This window comes from Vipera ursinii (assembly GCF_947247035.1).
Source record: "Vipera ursinii genome assembly, chromosome: 4".
Lineage (NCBI taxonomy): Eukaryota > Metazoa > Chordata > Lepidosauria > Squamata > Viperidae > Vipera > Vipera ursinii.
The window spans coordinates 56,708,327-56,734,706 of record NC_139514.1 but is presented as its reverse complement, the minus strand read 5'-3'; the positions used below and the strand labels follow the sequence as shown (position 1 = coordinate 56,734,706).

Genomic DNA, 26,380 nt, shown 5'->3' with positions numbered 1-26,380 from the left:
CTCAATCTTTGGGTTGTCCCAAAGATGCTTTTCAAAAGGCAACTGGACTTTCTGGGGATTTTTTTCCTTGAAAACCTTCCACTTCTCATCCAGGAAGCTTCTTGATTGAACTGGAAAAGCTTCTTGGATGAGAAGTGAAATGTTTTCAATAAAAAAAACCAAGAAAGTCCAGTTGCCTTTTGAAAAGCACCTTTAGGCTCCCCTCCCCAGATGCCTTGTGGAGGCAAAAGATTCTCCAGTCCAGAAGACAAAAGGCACCTCCTGCCCTCATACTACCTATGCTTTGGAGGAGGAGGAAAAAAATGGAAGAAGCCCAGCAAGACAAAAGGAGCAAAAAATAAAAAGCCCCATAGATATAAACCAAAACATGAATGAAGGTGAATATACGTGTCCCAGGATAATGCTGCAGAACCCAAGCTGGGTCAGTCACCGGGACCAAAGGTTTTGCTTTCTGAGGAGTCCTGAACTCATTGGTAGCCTCACACTGCAACAAACAAGGACACACATTCAACTTTGCAACTACTAAGATTGTTGGACAAGCAGGCACTAAAACAGCCAGGGAAGTAAGTGATTAAAGCCTGGGAAACAGGCCCCTCATTATTCAACAAGAGTGCTGATTTACCACCAGCCTATCAAGTACTTAAAAAGCGGGGGCTGGGCAGCAGAAGCAAACGACAGCCGACAACTTAAAAGCCAGGGATCAACACACCCCAATCACATCTAAAAAGCCACATACAACAGGCACCACATAACTACCACGCATAGAACAGCACACACTCTGCTAGAGAGAAGTTCCTTGAAGATGGGCTCCAGCACAAGTCTGAAAACTCAGAAAAACAAAACCTCTAGAGGGTCATGGCAACAGACCCAGATTGGGCCCTGCAAAAACCAAACAATAAGATATTTGCCTATAAACCAAACAGATATTCCCTTTTTGTAAAATAGTGTTTTTACTTTGTAGAATAAAACTCTGTCTGGGGTACTGAAGGGAGAGAACATAAAAATTTCTAGCTTCCAGTGCTTATTGTATCTTTGTTGAGTTTGAGATCAATCCTATCAATGGTATTCTAAAAGAACCAATGACAGCAGGAAATTTCCCTCAGTTCAGGCATTAAAACATAAAGCACTAGGTCAAGGGAGAAAAAATCTATTATCTTCTGCCCTGGCTAATAAGATCTGATTACTGTAGATGACCTATCTAGTTATTTACCCCCTTAAACTGGTACAGAATTCTGCCCTTTCTAGAAGTGGAGATGCTTTGAATCCCTGCCCCTTGGAATAGGAATCCTGATCCTTGCTTTTTGTCTCTGACCAACAAAGGTAACATTTCACTTGAGCAAATAAAAGTAATCATAGTATAAAAGAGCGTCGCACTGTAGCAACAGTCAGCAGAATTATACAATGGTGTATTAGAAGAGGTAATAAAAGCCTATTTTTACAATTCTGCACATCTTCAGAATATGGAAATGCATTCGGTTAGTTTGAATTATTATATATGGAACACACTGCCTTCCTTTATCTTAAGAGGATACTCTTCAGTTTTTCCAAGTTTATTTTAATCAGAATAAAAGTATGTTAAAAAGAAATAATCACTAGTGCATATCCAAACAAGTGCACAACTGTTGATTCTAAATATTAATTATTACTTGAAAAGCATCAACCTGTTTCATAAGCAGATATGTTGATACCTGTTTCAGGACGCTCAGCTCCAAGTCCTGCCAAAAGATCAACTGTTCTATTAAGATCTTCTGAATTGGGACCATTTTCTGACACAAGTCCACATAAGTACCCCAAAGATTTCAACTGTAAGAAAATTATAAACATGAAGTATCTTCATTTTATGGTAACGATGTGTATTAAAAAAAACCTTAACTTTCTGAAATTTACTGAGCTAAAATGTGCAAAGCTCTATTTTGCAGATTTGAAAGACAATTTTTTCCAAAAGAATAAATATGAGCAACTTGCAAGTGTGATATTTTTATTAAGAAATTATTTTGAGACCAATTAGATTTCACACACATAGACCTCTTAACAGGTCCTTTTTTTCAAAACCTCATTATACTGACTGAAGTAATGTTTTGTATATGATATAAAAGGATTAATTTTATAACGTTCCAATAATAAATAGTTTTTTGGGGAAAAACATTAGTTTTGGAACCAAAAATAATTTCTTTGGCCTTAAATAACTAAGATGCATTAAAAATATTGTAAGAGAGATTAAATCTATATAAGTAAATAGAATTAAGAGAAAAGTTAGAGTTTGAGATGAGCAGCTATAGAAATTGAATAAATAAATACATTTTTTTGTAAATTTTTAATACAAAATTATTCAAACCAAGTTCCATAAAAGTTTCAGAAACAACAGTCAGCTTTTCAGTAGTAAGGTTCTTTTGTGTTTAATAGCTTTCCAAATTAGGGTCTTTTACAAACAAGTTTTTATGCCATGGCAAAAGCACAATAGACATTTCCTTTACTTCACAGTCAAACATGTCTCATGTACAAAAGATGAAAGATACAGATATTAAAGATACAGATGCTTATTAATAAGACGCAGAAGCCCAACACTGTATTATATATTTTTTTCTATATCCAAAATCAGTGTGCAGGACAAGACCCGTAATATGGTCTGTGAAGGATGAATATAGCAAACCATGATGAGGCCATCTATTGGAAGTGCAGTAATGACTGAAGCTAAAGTTCCTTAAGATGTAGTGAGGTTTTTTTTAGCTTTCCTATGAAACACAGAAGGCACCAAAGAAATTAGACACAACTACTCCCATGCTGCTGGAATTAGTTAAAATGGGTCTTAATTTTTGTATTTTACGAAACTGTTTGTGAGTGAAGCCATACTGGGTTTTCAAAGTGCATAGAAAAATATATATACTGTACATATGTATTATAATGTTAGGGACGCGGTGGCTCAGTGGGTTAGGACACTGAGCTTGTCGATCGGAAGGTCGGCAGTTTGGCGGGTTGAATCCCGAGTGCCGCGTAACAGAGTGAGCGCCTGTTACTCGTCCCAGCTTCTGCCAACCTAGCAGTTTGAAAGCACATCAAAATGCAAGTAGAAAAATAGGGACCACTCCGGTGGGAAGGTAACAGCGTTCCGTGCGCCTTTGGCGTCTAGTCATGCCGGCCACATGACCACGGAGACGTCCTCGGACAAGCGCTGGCTCTTCGGCTTTGAAACAGAGATGAGCACCGGCCCCTAGAGTTGGAAACGACTAGACTCTAGGGGCCGGTGCTCATCTCCGTTTCAAAGCCGAAGAGCCAGCGCTTGTCCGAGGACGTCTCCGTGGTCATGTGGCCGGCATGACTAGATGCCAAAGGCGCACGGATCACTGTTACCTTCCCACCGGAGTGGTCCCTATTTTTCTACTTGCATTTTTACGTGCTTTCGAACTGCTAGGTTGGCAGAAGCTGGGACGAGTAACAGGCGCTCACTCTGTTACGCGGCACTTGGGATTCGACCAGCCAAACTGCCGACCTTCCGATCGACAAGCTCAGCGTCCTAACCCACTGAGCCACCGCATCCCTCCTATATAGGTGCATAATTGGTTTCCATACACACTGGATTGTACATAAATATATAATTATGTAAACATAATGACCCAGCACATGATGTATAGAATAGAAGAGAATGCCATACTGATAGGGTAGCATGACTGAAATTATACCAATTCTCTTGGCATTTATAATCTAGTATATAATAATCATCTAGATAAGAGTGTTTATGTGTGTGTGAGAGAGTTTTCATAGAGAAAATAAGTTGCCAACTGGACAGATGAAATTAGATACACTAACTTGAACCACAGCCATCCAAATAAATTCTGATGATACCAGATTGTCTGAAGAAAATAAGATATTCTGCCATTCCATATATTAGCATATCACTTCAAAAGTAAAATGATACATAGAGGAATATTTTGAATTAAAGATATCTTGATTTTAACAAAAATTATAGAATACTTTCTGTTCTAAATCTATTTTAAATGTGATTTTTTTTGGTCACAGTCTTACTTCTGCTCACCTTTTCAGTGGCATAACTCCATAATCCAACTGTATGGGAAATATTAGAATCAATTTGAGACCGATCACAACAACCTTCTATTCTTTGCAAAACCTCAAGGCAGCTTAAGAAGACCCAACAATCCAAAGCCCCAGGGGGGACAGAGACCTTAAAATAAAATCAGTTAAGAGATCGATCAGTATGAAGTTTATTATTACAGAATATAACTTAGAACAAAAAAAAATTATTTTTGTAAGATTTTAATGTGCTCTCATACAATACAAAACCAGCTGTGCAGAACAAAATACTGGTTGCTAAACGAAGAAGACAGAAATATAATGTTGCAATTAGTTTCTTTAGATTAAATATAAAGAATTACACAATATATTTTTTTAAAAAATAAATAAACAGAAGTAAGAAAGAATGTAAGTCCAAGTACCCGTTATGCCACCAAGGAAGGAAGGAAGGAAGAAAAGGAAAAGGGAGACCTAGGCCTTAAGAAATAAGCAGATTTCAACATTACAGATGTTGCTGAGTTACAGTTTGTAGCGACCACAGCTGCTACACTGAACGAAGCAGGGGAAATTCAGAAACTTCTAAAGTGGCACAGATTGCATATCCCGACCCCAGGCAGTGTTTTTAACTTCTAACGCATCAAAAGATACTTTTTAAAAGTTTCTATATTTTCTGACATCCAAAATATGAACTCCACCACATTCCTAACTACATTATCAGAAACATCACAGGAAGTCACAGGAGACAAAGATGTATATTTATTTTTATACATTCATTCCACACTTTTTCCAGAGGTAGGATGACTTCATCTTATATTCATACCTAGGAAGTGATCAGCACTATCTGCCTTAGTTCACCTAAAATACAGGTTGTTTAAAAAGTCATTTGGCTGTTTATAAAACAATTATTGTAGACTACTTAATGGGCAACATTGTTTTTCTCAGATAAAATCTAAGTTTATCAAGCTATTAATTTCCTGTCCAGTCTCAAGTCATCAAATGTTGGTTCAAATGTGAAGAGACAATTATTGCAGATAAAAATGAGATATAAAACAATTTCACCTTCTTTGACTTAAATGATTCAGTTATAATATATAGTACAAAACTATAATCTCCTTCCTGGAACTTCTGGAACTAGTGAATAACATAAATCACTAATTGCTAGCAATCCTATTTGAAATTGTACATCATCTTTATACCCTATCATAAATGAAACAAGATAGAGACTTAAGCTTTAATTAGTTGTTGGATTGAATTATCCAGACTTACTTCAAGAAGCTTTAGCTCTTGCACACAGTTATGAAGAAGCTCTAGTGCTCGCTGAGATACTTCCCATGGCCTCTGAAGAAAGATTAGTAATGTGCATTGACGAGAAAAAAGGTAACTGCGCAGATCTAACAGAGTGGCTTCCTGGTTTTGAATCAGTTCTCTTTTTTCCATATCTATTGGTTTACGAAGAATCAACCCATTCCAGCTTCGCACTGGCTGACAAAAAAATGTCAACCAATTTGCCCCATCTACGACAAGCAAATATACACAATAAGGAACAGAATATGTGAAAATATGTGAATATTTCCAAAATGTGTTTTGTTTTTTTAACCAATAACAAGTTTAAACAATTCCCATGGTCTTTTAGAAAGGTTTACTGCAATGTTGCAAAGGAAAAATAATGAAGTATATACAGAAATACACTTTTTAGCTACTCACCACCAGCACCAAAATTGACAACATATTGAGAAAATAGGGCATCCAGCTCATCATATTGCACCAGGGCATCCTCAAATTGCTGAAGCATTTCAAATACGAAAGCCAATTCTTCCTTTTAATACAAATAAAAAACATTATACATACATACACACATAGATATACATAAGCTAGGATTATAACAGAAAAAAAAATCAAACAGCAACTTAAATTTTGCAGGAAAACCTTGTAAATGTTATTGCTCTGCTACAACATCATAATCAATTGTTTAAATACGAATTCTATCCATTGATGGCGAACCTTTTAGAGACTGAGTGCCCAAAACCTGCCCCCCACCCCCACTCCACCCGCCCACAGGGCCACCCACTGCCTCCACAGCCCACCGCAGATCGCCCAGGCAGCCCAGCAGCACCATGGTGGCCACGCCCTCCGCCCGCACCCTGTAGCATCATCTGTGCGTGCCGGGGCGCAAGGGCAGAGTCTTCACTGCCCAGCTGCCATGTCCTTGGCTGCACTGCTCTGTGCAGGCCATGCCTGGGGGCGACTCTCCTTCAGGGGGTTGCAGGTGAGGAAGGGGTCATGGGGGCAGGCGGGGCTGGGGCGACAGCGTGTGTGCCCGCAGAGAGGGCTCTGAGTGCCCCCTCTGGCATGCGTGCCATTGGTTCGCCACCACTGCTATAAGCTCTCTGATAAATAACTCAGTTTGACTTTGGTTTGGCTACTTATGCAATCAATGCTAAACCAGAGCTTTTGCTTGTAATTTTAGCGTATAGTCGTTTTAAGAAAATATATTTTATCATAAAAAGGTTCTATTACATGAGTAGCAAAGCAAAGTGATGTAAAAATATTATTTTAAATAATTATTTTTCCATACTGTTTTACTTTACCTGGACCATAAAATAGTCACAAAAACTCCACCCTGGTTCTGTCCTCTTCTCTCTCAAAGTTCTCATGTCATCCTCAAATTTGCCTAGGTTTTTGGTAAAGGACATGAGAAGAAGTGTCCTAAGTTTTGTCAAGAAGGCATTCCAGGATTCCTGAGAGCGGGAAGTGTCTTTCAAAGGATCAGACAGAACTACACATCTGCAGTAAGATGAATAAATGAATATTTCAGTCAAAATTACACAATCAAATGGAAGAGTTTCTTTTTTCTTACCGGCACACGCCCCTGAGCCCATCTGGCATTTTTTCCAGAGAGGGCGGATCATCTTCCCATTTCTGCCCCGTCTTTAACTTCAGATTGCTACTGATGTTAACAAGGTTAAGAATTCTCTTTCTTGTTCAAGAAATGCACCACATCAGTCATATGTTGCTGTGACTTTCTGAGATAACTGCCCCATGATCAAACTCTTCTGCACAGTTTTTTCACTAGAGGCTATTCTTATCCAAATATTGTAAATGTAAACATTTTATGATGCTTACCTTTATATCACAATAATAAACAAACATGCAATCATTGTATTTTTTGGCTGTTCTCATGATAATTTCCCAAGAAGTCAAATTCAAAGTTCAAGGTTTTTTAATCGCTCAGTCAGTTATACAACATACAAGTTTAATAAATTGTTGTATACATTCACATCACCACACACTACAAAATCTACATTCAAAACTCTTAATGTATGTCACAAAGATGCATGTGATTACTACAAAATCGTAGATAAATTAACCCAATAATATCACAGTAACATAATGGAACAAAAGAAAATTAGAAAAATCAAACAATTACATTGGTGTCTCTCTAGCAACTTTTGTTTATTTTTGATAATTATGATTTGTTATATAGCTACATTTTGCTTGTTCATATAATTAATAACTGCTTTTCTAAGATAAAACGTTCCCAAAGCAGGAATTAATTAGCAATCTCCAAACTAATTATTCACATGATAAAGGAGTTAAACTTTATCTCCTTTATAAATAACCCATGTTATTTTAGTCTGTTAATAGCTTAGATAGAAGCACTAAGAACGTACTGCTTCAGTTTTCAGTGCATATTTAGCAATAATTACCACAGATCTACAGTATGTTACAATATTAAAAGTTTTACCTGTCACTCTGCTTATTACAGAAGTCATTTCGTATTTTATCTACTATAGATGTTCGAGGAAGGATATTTGTTTTGTTTTTTTTCTTGGCATCACACTCAACCACAACAATTAACCAATCCATTGAACTGTGAACTTTCAGAACATTCTGCCACTTGGTGATGTCATCTTTTACAGTAGCTTTATATACTTCTGTATCCTAAGGGTATAAGTGATGAATCACAAGATTACATTTGCTGGATAAATAAGCTTGAACTGCTTTTTTGATAATATCAGAGGAAAAATGTTAACAATTATCAAGCTGAACTAGAAAAAGGTCAATATCTTTTTTTGCACAAAGAAAATCTTCTCAGACCACAAATATATTAAAATAAGAACAATTTGTTTTTAATTGTCTACCCCACAGGTCGGCAACCTGCGGCTCCCAGCCGCCCGGTGCGCGCGCACCTCTTCCAACGGGCAGTGGTGCGCGCGCACCTCTCCAAATGGAGAGTGGCACCGCCCGTTTGGAGAGGTGCACGTGCACCTCCCCGAATGGGCGGAGGTGCGCGCGCACCTCCCCAAACCTTTGGAGAGGTGCGCGCGTACCTCCGCGCGAATGGGCAGCGGTGCCGCTCTTTGAGGAAGCTGCCGCGGCCCGTCTGTGAAGCTGCCGAAAGCGGCAGCTTAGCAGACGGGCCGCGGCAGCTTCCTCAAAGAGCGGCGCCCCTGCCCATTCCGAGAGGTGCGCGCGCACCTCTCCGAACGACCGGAGGTGCGCGCGTACCTCCGCGTGAATGGGCAGCGGTGCCGCTCTTTCAGGAAGCCCGCCGCGGCCCGTCTGTGAAGCTGCCGAAAGCGGCAGCTTAGCAGACGGGCCGCGGCAGCTTCCTCAAAGAGCGGCGCCCCTGCCCATTCCGAGAGGTGCGCGCGCACCTCTCCGAACGACCGGAGGTGCGCGCGTACCTCCGCATGAATGGGCAGCGGTGCCGCTCTTTCAGGAAGCCCGCCGCGGCCCGTCTGTGAAGCTGCCGAAAGCGGCAGCTTAGCAGACGGGCCGCGGCAGCTTCCTCAAAGAGCGGCGCCCCTGCCCATTCCGAGAGGTGCGCGTGCACCTCTCCGAACGACCGGAGGTGCGCGCGTACCTCCGCGCGAATGGGCAGCGGTGCCGCTCTTTCAGGAAGCCCGCCGCGGCCCGTCTGTGAAGCTGCCGAAAGCGGCAGCTTAGCAGACGGGCCGCGGCAGCTTCCTCAAAGAGCGGCGCCCCTGCCCATTCCGAGAGGTGCGCGCGCACCTCTCCGAACGACCGGAGGTGCGCACGCACCTCCCCAAACCTTTGGGGAGGTGCGTGCGTATCTCCGCGCGAACGGGCAGCGGTGCCGCTCGGCAGCTTCCTCAAAGAGCGGCGCCGCTGCCCCTTCGCACGGAGGTACGCGCGCACCTCCGGTCATTCGGAGAGGTGCGCGCGCACCTCTCGGAATGGGCAGGGGCGCCGCTCTTTGAGGAAGCTGCCACGGCCCGTCTGCAAAGCTGCCGAAAGCGGCAGCTTTGCAGACGGGCCGTCGCCATCGGGCAACCGGGAACCGGTTCCATCTCATTTTTAAAAAAATGGCAGCCGCGTGCGTCCGTGCATGCGCAAAAAACCTTTTTGCGCATGCGCGTGCATGGACACACGCACGCGGCTCCCTCTTTTTTTAATTTGTGATGGAACCGGTTCCCAGTGGCTCTTTTTCTTTTTTAGGTTGCCGACCCCTGGTCTACCCCAAATGTGTACTATGTGCATCTTTATAGTTGCATGTTTCCATTGTCTCACAATTTAATGTTTTATTTTATAACATAAATACGGCAAGGTACAAAATCAAATATACAATATCTTCAGCCACCAAAATATGTAAGATTTATGCTCTGAACACACAAGATTACTTACACAACATTCTGTCCAATAAATATGGAGAAAAGGAAATGTCAGAAGAGCTTTGTTCCCTTCTTTAGGTAGTAGCTCTTCTTTAAATTGTACAAAATTAGATTCCAGATGGATCATCTTAGGGGCCCGTCCATATGACCTGAATAATATTTAAAACACTTACGTTAGTTGATGGTATTGTCAGGTCCAAATAACCAGGAACAGGAGTTGAGTTCCAAGCACTAAGGGTTTATTCTTGCTACCTATCACAAGAATCTGAGCAACAAATGGTCCAAGTTAAATTGGTGCTAGATAAGGGGTCAACGGAATTCACGGGGGGCTGGACTTGGCTCTCTTGTGGCTACACAATGACTTCAAACTCATTGTGCATTTAGTCCAGGCCTCCAGCTCAACTTGTTCATATCCAACATGTATACTGAACAAAGCAACAAGAACAGACAGCATGCAGATAAATATGTATAGAAAAGGGAAGAAGGAATGGTACTTAGTTTGGATATGCAGATGTAATAAATTACATAAAGTGTCATGCAAAATTTATAAAATTTCATATAATTTTCTCTTATAAAAAACTAAAATTTACAGAAGTGTCTAGTGAAAGAAAAAAATGCTCTGCTGGTTGTTTATGATTCTCAAATATTTTTCCCAAAACATAGAAACATGTATTGAAGCCTCCATGCCTTATCTCAATTAAACTTTGTCATTTAATTATTTTAACACATAACATTTTTGTAAATGATATGCTTATGATATCGAAAGATTTACTGAACTAAAGCCAGTATTCACTTCAGTTCGACTTATCTATTTTAAACACAACAAAGAATGTATCTTCTTGCCACATGCATTCATCCTTAGCTTTTGGTCTTATCTCAACTCATGTCAAGAGATTAAAGAACACTTAACTGTTATTTTATAATGAAAATTAGTGCTTGCTGTTTTGACTGTATGTTTGAACAGACTTTATTTGTACAATAAATTGCTCTACACTGGTGGTACATAAATATATGAATGATGAAAAAAACGTATTACCGTCTCCATTCCATGGGCTCTTTTGGGAGCTGCTGAGAAAGTGTTGGATACAGAGAACTGAAAAGGCTCTGATCACCAGCACCTAAGAGACAAAAATATTAGAACATGAACATTTTTTTTGGTCATATAAAGTATTTAAAATAAAGGTGTATGTATTAGATATCTTGATGAACTGGCATAACCATAGGCCAATGTTTTCAAAGAAATACCAGTTGTTTTTGCATTTATATTTCTCAATGAAGATATTAAACTTTCACAGATAAATATGCAATCATATAGATCAGTGGTTCCCAAACTTTCTGGCTCCATAGACCAGCGCCAGGGAACGGTTTGTTTTGCATGTGCAACTTAATTCCACACAAGCGCAAATGAAGCTTTGCGCACTTACCCATCGCTTGCGTGGCCCATTTCCCAATGAGCCATGAACCGGTACTGGTCCATGGCCCAGGGGTTGGGGACCCCTCATATAGAAAAGTCAGAAATAGCCTCTTTGCTCTTTGCTATAAGTCCAAAAAAAAAAGACAAGCCCCAAGAACAAAAGAAGAGTGAGTTACTTTTAATGCGAGCAGGAAATAATTTATTATATGCAAGCTCAATGTGATTTCTGACCATTCAAAAAGCAAAACCATACAGACAACTCGTAATTTTATCCATGTAAAGAAATACACCTATATCTAAATTAATAGAATAACATTCAGAACAAAAAATTGTTTAAGTTTACAAAAAAAAGAAAAACAGAAGATAGGTAGTCCTTCAGTTCATTTAGTGACTGTTCAAGGTTACAATGGCACTAAAAAGCAATTTATGGCTGTTTTTCAGACTTACAACCATTGCATGAATTAAATTAAGAATAAAAATAATGAAATGAAATTAGGAATGAAACTAATGTGGGGGAATTCTGGCAAAAATATTTTAGAGGCTTCTCTGAATAACCATAAAATGTCAGTAGAACTAAAAAAAAGTGCTATGAATTTTAGTGTTCCAAGAAAAGATTTGATAAAATGGAAATAATAATCGCTGTAAAGGTAAAGGTAAAGGTTCCCCCGCACATGCGTGCTAGTCGTTTCCAACTCTAGGGGCCGGTGCTCCTCTCCGTTTCAAAGCCGAAGAGCCAGCACTTGTCCGAGGACGTCTCCATGATCATGTGGCCGGCATGACTAGATGCCAAAGGCGCACGGAACGCTGTTACCTTCCCACCGTAGTGGTCCCTATTTTTCTATTTGCATTTTGATGGGCTTTCGAACTGCTAAGTTGGCAGAAGCTGGGACGAGTAACAGGCGCTCACTCTGTTACGCGGCACTCGGGATTCGACCCGCCAAACTGCCGACCTTCTGATCGACAAGCTCAGCGTCCTAACCCACTGAGCCACCGCGTCCCTATATAATCGCTGTAGGAATATTAAAAAAAATGGAAAGACTGCAGGTATAGATGGTACACTTGGAAAACGTTAACAATGAATACGGTTAGCTTATGCAATGGCTCTTCAACCTCATTAACGAATAAAGACTGCATCTCTGATAATTAGAAGATTGTTGCCACTATTCCTTTATACAAATGGAATGAGTTTAAAAAATACGTGGAACTAAATTTGCTAACAGCATCTGAAATGTGTTTGACAGAATTCTGATTGAAATAGTGTAAGCTGGGAAGGGCTCAGTAGCTTTAGGCAAGGCTGAGAGTTTGCAGAGCAGAACTTTCCTTTTCAGCCAGTCAGTGAGAACTAATATTCACTGTAAGTTTGTTGATGTAGCACAAAAGTGTATGATAAAGTGAAAAGGCTTTCAATACAGAACGTTGCACTGGAATGTAGAGCTGAGGTTTGGCGAGTGAATACAGACAGACATTAAACATAGATGGAGTAACACGAGGAAGTGTGATATCTCCTTGGATGTTTAACAAAATTAAGCATAAAAGAAAGCTTCTGTTAACAGCCAAGACACACATAAATTTATAGGTCTTTTGTATGAAGATAATGATGTATCATGATTGAGAACTCAAATAAATGAATATTGGATTCAAAGATGCAATACAGATCAGTAAATTAACTTAAGACCAGGTAAAAATGAATTACTACAATTTACATTTAAATAGCTGGATAGAGAAATGTTAGTTTATTTCAAGTAAACAGAAAAAACAAAGAAAAGGGGAAAAGGAAAGCCCTTTCCACATCCAAAGTCTATTTATAAGGTCTTGAATTATATAGTTATACAAAGCTTTACACAAAATGTTTAACAGATGGCCATGTTTCATTAAAATTGTCCATGCACTTTGTCAGTAAGCAACTTATTTATATGTTGCAAATGAGATCTTCAATCCACTACGTAAATTTGTTTGCAATGTTGAAGATGTTGGTAATAAGAATAATATGAAAAGAATTATTCTCACTGCAATTCTAGAAAACAATTTACCGTACTTTATACAACAGAATGCAGTCCAGTAAATTAAAAATATTTTTGTTAAATAAGCTATAATTTAAGTTCTATTAATATTTTTGATACCTATATTAAGTCTTTTAGGTTTAGACAAACTAAAGATCTCCTGTTCACATTTTATTTCATTTCCTTCTGAGAAATTTTAAGACAAGCAAACGTTGGTACAAAGTAGGGATATTTATGTAGTTTCTTCTGGGAAATGTTTATCAAAAGCATAAAAATGGTTGTGTATAAGAATGGGCTCTTTTTTATTTCATTACATGGAAGTGAGAATTGGATTTGAATGAGGAAATGTAAAAGTAAATGCTGTAGGAATAGGTATTTAATGAGTGTCCTACGTAACTCCCAGAATACGTAAATAGTGATCTCTCTCTCTCTCTCACACACACACACACACAAACACACACACACACACACAGAGAGAGAGAGAGAGAGAGAGAGAGAGAGAGAGAGAGAGAGAGAGAGAGAGAGAGAGAGAGTTATGTATCATAGCAGTAACAGATCAGCACCATAGGGAACAAAGAATTAATCGGCATCATGACTTATTAAATGACAGGATTATCACTTGAGAATTCTGTTTTCAATTAGCTAAACAAACAGAACTTCCTCAGTCAATATATATTTTGACTATGTAAGATTTTTCATTACAGAAAAGATCTGAGATAAAATGAAAAATCTGAATATAATTTATTCTACTAGCCCATTATAACATTTCTGGACCAGTGCTGTGATATTTTTCCAATTGAGCTTTTATTTCCAAGTAATCTTTAAGTACTACAAAACAAATATATTTAATAGCTTTGATTGGAAGAAATGGCTGCTGAATAAGAGAACTGTTTATATTCAATGTCACTTAAGCAATCGTTTCCCATTACAGTACTATGTAAGTAAAAAGTACAAAGCATAGGCAATAAACACAATATTTTAAAAAGTATTTTGATAAGTGCATAAACTTTCAATTTATTTCAGGCTTTGCACTTATCAAGAGCAAGGAACTGCCAACATGCACTTAGCAATTCTCCAACTGCCTGAAAAGAGATATACTTTATGCCTGCTCTGTGGCTTATCACAGCTTTGAAAGCTCATTTTCTTATTAGAAAAAAAATCAAGAGACTTGGATGATATGTCCTTGCTTCCCTAGCCTTGGAAGCCTAAAGCAAAATTCCATGTGTTTCAGATGCTAATTAATCTGGATTAGTTTTATTTCCTGTTACTGCATGGATTTTTCATGGAACATATTTTACTGTTTGGACTATTATTAAAATGTAATCCTAACACTGTCCTTAATGAAAGGCATCCTTAGAATTATATACAGAAATCTATAAATATTGATAAAATAACATAAAAATTAAAGATCATGCAAAATATTCTCTTCTTTTCAGAGATAAAAAGAAAAAGATGGAAGATAAAAAGATGAAAATGTTACATAATGGGAAATGAATAGAACCATGGGTATGATCAAAGTTATTAGAATGGGTATCAGACAAGACCTGAGATTTGAGTACAGATCTTGTTAATTGCTATTTTCCATGTGAATTAACACAGCTCTGATCTTTCAAAAATATGGGGGACAAAGATTTAGTGATCAGGGAGCTGTTTTCATGAACCAAGATACAGTGGTACAAAAAAGTATTTAGTCAGCCACCAATTGTGCAAGTTCTCCCACTTAAAAAGATGAGAGAGGCCTGTAATTTTCATCATAGGTATACCTCAACTTTGAGAGACAAAATGGGGGGAAAGAATCCAGGAAATCACATTGTAGGATTTCTAACGAATTTATTTGCAAATTATGGTGGAAAATAAATATTTGGTCAATAACAAAAGTTCATCTCAATACTTTGTTATATACCCTTTGTTGGCAATGACAGAGGTCAAACGTTTTCTGTGAGTCTTCACAAGGTTTGCACACACTGTTGCTGGTATTTTGGCCCATTCCTCCATGCAGATCTCCTCTAGAGCAGTGATGTTTTGGGGCTGTTGCTGGGCAACACGGACTTTCAACCCCCTCCAAAGGTTTTCTATGGGGTTGAGATCTGGAGACTGGCTAGGCCACTCCAGGACCTTGAAATGCTTCTTACGAAGCCACTCCTTTGTTGCCCGGGCGGTGTGTTTGGGATCACTGTCATGCTGAAAGACCCAGCCACGTTTCATCTTCAATGCCCTTGCTGATGGAAGGTTTTCACTCAAAATCTCATGATACATGGCCCCATTCATTCTTTCCTTTACACGGATCAGTCGTCCTGGTCCCTTTGCAGAAAAACAGCCCCAAAGCATGGTGTTTCCACCCCCATGCTTCACAGTAGGTATAGTGTTCTTTGGATGCAACTCAGCATTCTTTCTCCTCCAAACACGACAAGCTGAGTTTTTACCAAAAAGTTCTACTTTGGTTTCATCTGACCATATGACATTCTCCCAATCCTGTTCTGGATCATCCAAATGCTCTCTAGCAAACTTCAGACGGGCCTGGACATGTACTGGCTTAAGCAGGGGGACATGTCTGGCACTGCAGGATTTGAGTCCCTGGTGGCATAGTGTGTTACTGATGGTAGCCTTTGTTACTTTGGTCCCAGCTCTCTGCAGGTCATTCACTAGGTCCCCCCGTGTGGTTCTGGGATTTTTGCTCACCGTTCTTGTGATCATTTTGACCCCACGGGGTGAGATCTTGCGTGGAGCCCCAGAACGAGGGAGATTATCAGTGGTCTTGTATGTCTTCCATTTTCTAATAATTGCTCCCACAGTTGATTTCTTCACACCAAGCTGCTTGCCTATTGCAAATTCAGTCTTCCCAGCATGGTGCAGGTCTACAATTTTGTTTCTGGTGTCCTTCGACAGCTCTTTGGTCTTGGCCATAGTGGAGTTTGGAGTGTGACTGTTTGAAGTTGTGGACTGGGGTCTTTTATATTGATAACAAGTTCAACCAGGTGCCATTCATACAGGTGACGAGTGGAGGACAGAGGAGCCTCTTAAAGAAGTTGTTACAGGTCTGTGAAAGCCAGAAATCTTGCTTGTTTGTAGGTGAACAAATACTTATTTTACCGAGGAATGTACGAATTAATTCATTAGAAATCCTGCAATGTGATTTCCTGGATTCTTTCCCCCCATTTTGTCTCTCATAGTTGAGGTATACCTATGATGAAAATTACAGGCCTCTCTCATCTTTTTAAGTGGGAGAACTTGCACAATTGGTGGCTGACTAAATACCTTTTTGTCCCACTGTAGACAACAGACAAACCAAACCTTTTTGTTGGAAAAAATACCACAGCTACTGAATTTTAACTAGCATAAAAAAATTGGGTGGAGCAAATTTAAATCTCTTTCTATAAAATAAGTTGCATAATTCATTCTTATTGCAAAAAAAGAGACCAGGATAAAGGCAGCAGTTATATAGTCATGGGTTACTGAAGTTACAACAAGCCACTGAAAATAATTACTGAAAACTATCCTTCCCCTGTCCTTAGAGGGACGATCGAGAGCATCCTGTCATACAGCATCACAGTTTGGTTTAGAAGCATCACTGCTTCAGACAGGAAGGCAGTGCAGAGTGTGGTGAGGATGGCTGAAAAGATCATTGGCAGTTCCCTCCCTCCCATCCAGGACATAGCACATAAGTGTTGCTTGAGCAGGGTCCGCAAAATTCTCTGGGACACTACATATCCTCTTCACGACCTGTTTTCCTTGTTACCTTCTGGGAGGAGGCTCCGTGGTATCCACAGCAGAACATCCAGATTCAGTCACAGCTTTGTTCCATACAGTATTAATCTTGTGAACTCTAAAGCTTCTTCCTTCCATTATGTATTCAAGATGGACAGTGATTAATATTTCTATGTTACTTATATGTAAGAGTGTAGGTCGATACATGTGGTATATAGTGTTTTAAATGTGTGTTATGTATGTGTACACTTTGAGAGCAAGCAACTAAATTTCATTTTTAATGCATTGGGCCCACAGGAAAAAATGACAATAAAGGTTATCTAATCTAATCTATCTAATCTAACCTATTTATTTAGTTGAAATATTTATAAACTACTCAGAAAGGAACTTCTATAGTAACAAATCATTTTTAAAAATCTTTTGAAATAGCAATATTTACCAGCTAAAACTAAATATTTAGATAGAAGACAATAATTCTGAAATAGTTCGCAAAGATCATCTCAGTTATAGGTAGCAGAAAAGACCATGACCCTTTGCTCCACCTAGGTTTGTTTTATTGAATTTTTTTCCAATAAATATGTAAAAAAATTAATACTAAAAAGAAAAACTCCAACATGTGGCATAATTTTTATTTCCATTAATGCAACTAGCCCTTATATGTACTGTATCTAAGTATGTATATATTTATTTGATTGATTTTGTATGATTGCCCATCTTAAAACAACCCTGGGTGGCTCACATGCAGGTAAGGGAAGGTGGAAGGACAAAGAACAATTTGATATATCCTCCTTCAAAATATAAGTTTGCGGATCAGCCAACCTCTTTAGACTTGAAAGATATGACCAGGGCTTTTTTTCTCATAGAACGCTCAGAACGGAGTTCCGGCACCTTTTTTGGATGGAACCTTGTAGAGTAGGCAAGGCGGGTTGTATGACATGTGTGAGTTCCGGCACCTTTTTCTTTTACAAAAAAAGCACTGGATATGACCATGATCACTTATTCAGGGAAGAAAAGCAGAAATGTGTTTTTCTTTTCAGCTTAAGAAAATTTTTCTTGATTATTACTTTTTTTTTTAATCCCATTTGTATCCTGCCCTTCTCCGAAGACTCAGGGCGGCTTACAATCTAAGCACAAATCAATGTGCTTAGCAATAGCCTTCATTCTATGTATATGCCTGCTTATTAGGGCTTTCGGGGGCCCCCAAGCAGCATTATTACAAAGTCAGCTTATTGCCCCCAACAATCTGGGTCCTCATTTTACCTACCTCGGAAGGATGGAAGGCTGAGTCAACCTTTACTGAGAAAGCTTTAAATACAACATTTATAAGCTACTTGATGCCCCTAAGAAGTTCTGACCATCGACTTCCTGACATTCTCCTGTTGATTGAGACAGATAGGTACTGAAATACAAAACATCATTACAGGCAATCTGACCTGCAAAATTATATTTGCTACACAAACATACACACACACATCTTCAAAATGGAAGTTATAAACTCACAGCATAATTTTAAAAGCACACTGCGTAACATGGTCAAACCTGCTGGCTCTGCCATTTAAATCACAACAGTCCCATTCACAATATTGTATGTCAGATAGTAGTGTACCATGCAATTCAAATACCAATAATAAAGCATGTAGGCCATTGGAGGAGGAGCAAAACTAAATGCAACTGGGCTATTCTTTTGTTGTCCATAGTAAAAATTTGTTTGGTCTAGTGCAGGGGTGCCAAACTCAATTGAGGGCCACATCAGCATTGCGGTTGCTCTCAGGGGGGCGGGTGGGCAAGGCCTACTGGGTGGGCGTGGCTAAAGTGCGTATGGCCTACTGGGTGGGCATGGCCAGCTCTACATCATTCGCATCAAGGGTGCCTATGGGGGCCTGGGCAGAAGTGGGACAGATCTGAGGGTCTCTGGCAGGAGGAGGGTCTCTGGGTCAGGGCCAAGGCAGTGGGGGCCGTTCCCTCACTGTTTCCAGGATGGCTTCGCGGGCCACATGAAACCACTTCGCGGGCCGCATCCGGCCCCCGGGCCTTGTGTTTGACATGTCTGGTCTAGTGTTTAACGTATCAGGCTAGAAAGTGGGAAACCATAAACACAAGTCTCACCTGAGCCATGAAAATCGACTGGGTGACTTTGGGCCAGTCTCTCTCTCTCAGCCCAAGTCACCTCACAGGATTGTTGTTGTGGGGAAAATTGGAGGAGGAAGGGGCGTTAGCTAAGTTTGCTTCCTTGAGTTATTTGTAAAAATAATTGCGGGATACTAAATAAATGAATGGACGAATGAAAGTAGAATTCACAGTAGCAGAAGCAATAACTAGAACTCTCAGCTTGTATGTTAACCCTTTATGTGTTGTCTCATTATCTATGTTAAGCTAACTTTGCCCGTAACATACATATATTGCGTATTACGACATTTGTATGACAAGGACAATTAAGAATGCTGCTCTGTAAATCATAGATATCTAACACCTGAAACATTGTCAAAGATGTATAAAGGTGTTTCAAATATAGCATCTGTTAGAAATGTAACTGTGAAGAAAGTACTTTCTATCATCACTGGTGAACGTGTCATAAAGCAAAGAAATACTGAAGCCAGATTTTTGTTTTGATTCAGAAGATTCTTACAAGAAATACAACATTGAAAGCAGTTTTTTTTTTCTTTTAAGGTTATTGGTTAAAGAAATTAAAAGAAAATTCAGAACTTTATTATTTTATGAGTGAAAATCCTACATGTGTAAAAATGAAAAGACATGCCAATTTCTGTAATGGAAGAATGGATGGAAAAAGTGATGGAGTTGGCAGAGATGGCAAAATTAACTGTTCTTAATTAAAGAACTCATCCAGTTTTGTTTCCACTTAGAAACAGCTTCTGAACTTTATGCTTCAAACAGAAAAAAAATGAAACTTGGATTTTAGGTTTTTATGATTAGATTAAATCTAGACGGCTATTACTTACTAAATATGTAAAGCAAAATTTGAGGTTGTAACATGTATTCTATTGCACTGAAAAAAATAGGATTTTTTTTCCTCTTTATCTTTCCTCTGTTCCTTTATGATCTGTTATTTATATTTTATAATAAACTTTAATAAAATAAAACAAAAATATGTTGTTCTGTACATGCATAATTTTGCATATGAAAAGACAATTTACTAAGTAGTAAATACAGTAGGTTGGACACGTACTGTACCTAGTATAGCTTAATACAGCCATCAAGGCAGACGGCACATCAGAGCAGCTTGCCTAACTCACCCCAAAGCTAGATTTGATATGAAAACCAAATAGGGGAAGGACTCTCTAAATATTTTTCAGTTGTGGCATACTTTGGACTATCATCCTGTTCTTGGCAATGCTATGCTATTCATGGTCAGTAAATAAAAGTCCACCAAGATGTGAGCTTTAAAAAAAAGTATGCTAGATGCTATCACTGAAAAATTCTATCCCACATGAGGTAATCTCCCAAGCAGTCTGACTTTAGTGTGGGCAATTACTGTCTACTTCTACTTCTATTTTGCAGCACTTAAGGTTCAAGTCTTGTGTGAAAGTTGTGTAGATTTTAAATTTGCAATCAATTTGATTTTTAAGTTAAGCTATGGTCTATGCTTAAGAATTCTACTATATATAGACACTTAGTTATCATACAAGTTCCTTGACAACTGTCACTTGAAAGTCTATTTCAGGGCTACTTTACAAATAAATCAAATACTAGGACACTAGGCAAGATTGAATTTTGCTGCATATTATTATACTAGCTCCCTGGTTTCTTATTTGAATAACATAGCCCACTAGCTCCCAAAACTGGGAAACAAGCATATGCTATATTTCTTTATGCAGATGACAGTCTTTCTTTTCTATCACTCTGGTTGTTTTCCTTAAAATGGAGCCTCCTTAAAATAGAGCCTCCTTAAAGATGGAGTCTTTCCAAAAATTGAGAGAATAGGACCTGCTTGAAGAATGGCATGAGGCTGCCTCTGTAAGAAAGCAAAGCCTCGTATTGGCTAGCCCAGGGGTAGGCAACCTTGGCTCTTTTATGACTCGTGGACTTCAACTCCCAGAATTCCTGACCCAACCATGCTGAGGGGAAAGGGAGAGGTTTCCAAGCTGAGCCACGCTGGGTCAGGAAATCTGGGAGTTGAAGTCCACAAGTCATAAAAGAGCCAAGGTTGCCTACCCCTGGGCTAGGCACATATGTCAGAAGTTGCAGAAAAATGGAAAGGTCAATTGGGTGTTGCTGGGCCCTGGAGCTGGCTGAGGAGCAGGCCGAGGCCTGCAAGCTACACGGCTTCGTACCCACTGATAGCCCCTGGAACCCATTGAAGCCTCCCAGCCCTCAGCAAGTTTACATGCACCAGAGGGGTCTAGGCCTCCCAGGGCCTAGCCACCTGTAGAAGTACCCCACACTCCCATTTAGTAACTCTTAGTGTCATTTAACTACCACAAATGGGAGAGCTGGGAAGGCAGTTGTTGTGAAGTGGTCACATGAATCTCATTAAATGACCACTTCACTCAATGACCAAGATTCCAGGATCAGTTGTGATTGTAGGTCAAGAATTATCTGTAAATCAACTCATGTGTCAAAATATAGAAGTTTTAACATTAACAGCATAACAATGAATATCACAAGGTAATTAGATTTAGCAAATAACTAGGTTTTAATTTGCCACAAAAATTAAGACAATGATGGCATCAGCCAAGTTTCTGAAGGAGAAATCTCTAATCAAGGTGCCACAGTTGACCATGCTCTTCATCACATCTCTGAATTCCTGTAGTTCCCATTATCGAATGTAGAAATCTCATGGGAGATCATAATAGGCAGATAAAACAAACTCAATTTCTAAATTGCACACTCCTTTGAACTTTTAAATATCATTATTAGTTAGAATTCTGACAAGAAATATACTGCTAGCCAATACTTTTTTTTTAAGAATTGTTATTGGATCAGTTTTATATTCTGTTCCAAAAATCACTGTAACTGCTGTATTTGGTACTAGCTGCAGCCACATAAGGCATTGTAAGGTTCTAGAATTCACTGCATCCTTTTAATTAGAAAGTTACCTAAACTTGAACTAAATGGAACCTCCAGTTTCAGTAACACTCACTGCCAGGGTATAGAAGTTGCTGTAGATTATTTCCTTCAAAGGCTTGTTTGAGACGCCTGGAGATTTTGGTTACCCTTTGAAGGAATCGGGATGCCGATTCCCTGAAGCAAGGCAACCAAACTTTAGTCTCAATAAATACATTTCAATCAAATATAAAGATCCAGATGGCAAATTCATTGTAAAGGAGGAGGAAAAATAGGGAAAGAACAATACTGAACTGGGCTGCAGTCTTCACAGGAAGACCTGCATATGTAGAATTTCCTGAAATTTGGGCTTGTTTTTCTTTTTTCCAGAAACAGAAAATAAAAAGGGGAACTTGGCGTACATTTGGACTTATTCAGTGAGGTAAGCAGAACAGCAATATTAATTTATTAATGTTGCTGTTCTGCCTACCTCACTGAGTTGAGAGAGGACCAAAACAGCCTTCATAAATAAAAAGGCACTGAAAGAAAACAAGTCCTCAAAGAATTTGGTCTTTGATCTTGTTTTTTTCTGAAAATGTCAATGCCACACGGAGGACGATATGTAGCTAAACTGCACAACTTGCCCTTTGCATACAGAAAACAATATTAGTATCCAATACTGTAAAATACCCGTATATAAAATTCTTCCTAGCACATAGTTTTAAACATTGGATAGCAATACAAAGAATTTTCCTGACCATTTTATATAATATTTTCCCTCAGTACAACATGAAGGTGATGTATACCACTTTAAAAGCTCAGAAAAAAGTGGGAGAGAAATGCTAATAATAATTTCATAATATAAAGTCTCACACTTTCCCCATTTTTAAGAAACAAAAAGCATGTGGGAATATCAAATTTCCTTGAAATTTGTGTCTCCCTCCTATTTTTAAACCTCTAAAATCACCTACAAATCAACAGAAATTCTTTCAGGACAAAGGAATCCAGTTTTTATCATCTCTACTTCAGTTCCTTGTATCATCTTCCCTGTTATTTCAGAGATTTCTTAGTATTCAAGAATACATCTTTGGTTGGTATCTAGGAGATATTAGAAAAAAATCATCTTCCTTCTGAACTCGTTTGACACAGAAGTAAATTTTTTATGCAGGAGCCCTATAAAAGGGGGAGCAATCCTCGACTTTAGCACTAGGATCATAAAATTAATTAGTAAGTTAAGAAAAAGCTAAAACTGGTTATATATTAGAAATGTGCAACTTCAGCAATCCATCCGGGAAACTAGAATGCCAGTCGCAGATGAATGGTTGAATGATGTATCAAAAATCGGATTCCACAAAGAGATAGAAAAAATTTCCAAAGACCCTGCCAAGTAAATGGGTTTAAGGTTATAAATTTATAATCACAAAACTGATTTATAATGTATACTTGCTAAAATCAAAAAAGTGATTTAAATCAAGCCAAATTACATCATGGAAAATGGTTGGAAGGATAAGCAAGAGACTATCTTTACCTTTGAGCTGCCTGAACTGAAAGTAATTTTTCCCATACATGAAAATCTAATGAAGTTCTTTTTATTAAGATAAAAGCAATGATGACACAAAATAATTTAAATCACTATACTTTATCAAGTATAGATTATAAATCCTGTGTTATAAATATCTGGTTATTAACAATGAGTCTACTTCTAGAACAGACATGTCAAACACAAGGCCCGGGGGCCGGATGCGGCCCGCAAAGTGGTTTCATGTGACCCGCGAAGCCATCCTGGAAACAGTGAGGGAACGGCCCCCACTGCCTTGGCCCTGGCCCAGAGACCCTCCTTCTGCCAGAGACCCTCAGATCTGTCCCACTCCTGCCCAGGCCCCCATAGGCACCCTTGATGCGAACGATGTAGAGCTGGCCATGCCCACCCAGTAGACCATACGCACTCTAGCCACGCCCACCCAGTAGGCCACGTCCACCCAGACCATACCCACCCGGCCCCCTGAGGGCAACTGCAATGCTGATGCGGCCCTCAATGAAATTGATTTTGACACCCCTGTTCTAGAACATCTCAATTATTTTAAAGGAATTATTCTTTTCTATCGATTCATCTATATCAATTTATTTGTTTATGGTTGTCTACAGATTTTACGTTGACAGCTGTATTCACTGGACCTCACATTCACCCTGCCTAAACTCTGCTATAGCAGATTTCACAGAAAAACTATCAAGGAAAGAAGAGCTGTGTTTGATAAGTTCCACTGCCACTACAGTGCTGACCTTCTCATTAAGAAATCCTTACAGTGTACAATTTTTATGCACTCATATATTCATTTGAAACATACAGAGCAACTTATATAAAATGATATAATAATACAGAAATTAGAACATAGTACTTAAAAATGCACAATATAGAAATATAATCAATTTACACAAGTTATGCTATTGTCCTGGAGATCCAAGTTAAAATACAGATAATTCTTGACTTACAACCATTTGTCTAGTGGCCATTAAAAGTTACAAAGGCAATGACTTATGACCATTTTTCAAACTTATGACCATTGTGGCAAGCCCATGGTCACGTGATCAAAATCCAGATGCTTGGCAACTGGCATGTATTTATGATTGTTGCAGTGTCCCAGGGTCATGTGATCACTTTTTGCGACCTTCTGAAGAACAAAGTCAATAAGGAACTCAGATTCACTAAACAACTGTATTAACAGTTGCAATAATTCACTTAACTATGGCAAGGAAGATCGTACAATGGGGCAAAACTAACAACTATCTTGCTTAGCAATAGAAACTTTGGGGTTAAGTGGGGTCGTAAGTATTTTGTGTCAATTACTCTAAACAAAATGGAAAGCTATACTACATAAAGATTGGAGTCAGCCAATATAAAAATAAAGCTGATGAACGTGCTGCTCTGTAACATTATTAATCAGCAGACAGGATTTTCACAATGCAAGAATATCAGCAAGAGAATCCTAAATATATAAAATTTCTTCTTCTTTCCCAGTCTAATGAAGGCTCCAGGTCATATCCTAGATATGACTCATGGACTTCAACTCCCAGAATTCCTGAGCCAGCCATGCTGAGGGAAAAGGGAGAGGTTTCCAAGCTAAGCTATGCTGGCTCAGGAATTCTGGGAGTTGAAATCCATGAGTCACAAAAGAGCCAAGGTTCCCTACCCCTGTCATAGATTAAAATTCCTAATGATTTATTTTAGAAACCACAATGGCCAGACTCACACAAGCACTAAGCCATAATAAGCAAACCAAAATGTGGCTACAATTCAGCCACAAAACACCCACAAATCAAACAATAATCTTGCTATGTAGTATATTATTAAGATCAGTAGCATGCAAAATATTTTATAAGAGGTAATTATAACTGTTCCTTCAAAAAAACCTGTATCAGCTGCAATTGTTTAGTACCTTTACTTAAATATTTAAATAACATACAAACTAACACTATCATATGATTGCTTAATTCCTCTATTGTTTATGTCTACTTCTTCAGTGAGATCCATTAAGTCCAGAAGAAATAGGACAATTGGGAATGTTTATTAACTCACTGGAGATGATCTTGTTCAAAGTCCTCCATGAAACTCCACATCCACAGTTTGCAAGTTAAATATTGTAAATATAGAAAACAAATTGCCTCCCAAAATATTGAAAATACCTTTAAAAGTACCATGTTATGGCAGTTCCTAACATTTTAGAAAACTTAGGAAAATAAAAGTCTACCTATAAAAGTCAGTGACAACCAGTTTACAATGCAAAGTACTGCTTTCTATCACCTTTTCTTTGCACAAAATTCTCTTAAGCCACTGATTTGAAATTTATCACATAGGTACCCTCTTATAAGGAATCTATAAAATATATTATATTCCTCACTATAATACAAACAAATATAATATTCTTCACTCTAGGCCAATTACTATCTCTCAACCCAAATCAGCATTAAATTCTGTGATAAAAGGCTAATAAAACTAATAAAAGGCTCTTGTTGCATCATTAGAAGAACTAGGCAAAAAATGAAAATGAGCAGATTCTGCAGGACCAATCCTAAAAAATCCAATATTCCTCACTATAAAAAACATTTTACTACAAATTTTTTATCCTGTGGCAAACAAGAAAGTTACGGACTCTGAAAAATAGATGGTCATGCTGAAAAGGCATAAGACAAAAGACAGATATAAAACCACTTCTTTATCTCTCCGTAATAATCCATCTGATGTTAGTTATCTAAAATGGATACTGTAGAGATTTTTTAAAGAAGTCATTTGTTTTATTGACTGCAGCAAGATCTTTATATAGATCATGCCAAAAACTGAAACATATTAAGACTAATGGATATACTAGAATAACTTATTCTTCTTTACAAACCTTTATCATGAATTAGAAGCTTCTGTAAAAAATGCATCTGGAGAAACTGCAAGGCCCAGCCAGAATAGGAAAGGAATTAAGTCAAGGACTAATACTGTCTCCACATCTCATACAGGGTGTATATTTTAAAATGGTGGGATTGAAAAAGATGACATTTGAGATTAAAACTGTCAGAAATACTAACAATTTGAGTTATGTAGATATGTTTTT

General features: G+C 38.5%; 1 protein-coding gene across 1 annotated transcript in view; it reads right to left on the bottom strand.

Moving 5' to 3' along the window:
- Positions 1 to 26,380, bottom strand: part of TRAPPC10 (trafficking protein particle complex subunit 10) — a 53,965-nt gene that overhangs the window by 21,748 nt on the left and 5,837 nt on the right. The window contains exons 2-9 of the mRNA XM_083362454.1: positions 10,699 to 10,780; positions 9,676 to 9,811; positions 7,772 to 7,968; positions 6,615 to 6,810; positions 5,731 to 5,842; positions 5,293 to 5,540; positions 4,031 to 4,177; positions 1,689 to 1,803 (exon numbers count right to left, since the gene is read on the bottom strand). Of these exons, the coding sequence (XP_083218580.1) occupies positions 1,689 to 1,803; positions 4,031 to 4,177; positions 5,293 to 5,540; positions 5,731 to 5,842; positions 6,615 to 6,810; positions 7,772 to 7,968; positions 9,676 to 9,811; positions 10,699 to 10,780 (1,233 nt within the window). The remainder of the gene's footprint in view (positions 1 to 1,688; positions 1,804 to 4,030; positions 4,178 to 5,292; positions 5,541 to 5,730; positions 5,843 to 6,614; positions 6,811 to 7,771; positions 7,969 to 9,675; positions 9,812 to 10,698; positions 10,781 to 26,380) is intronic.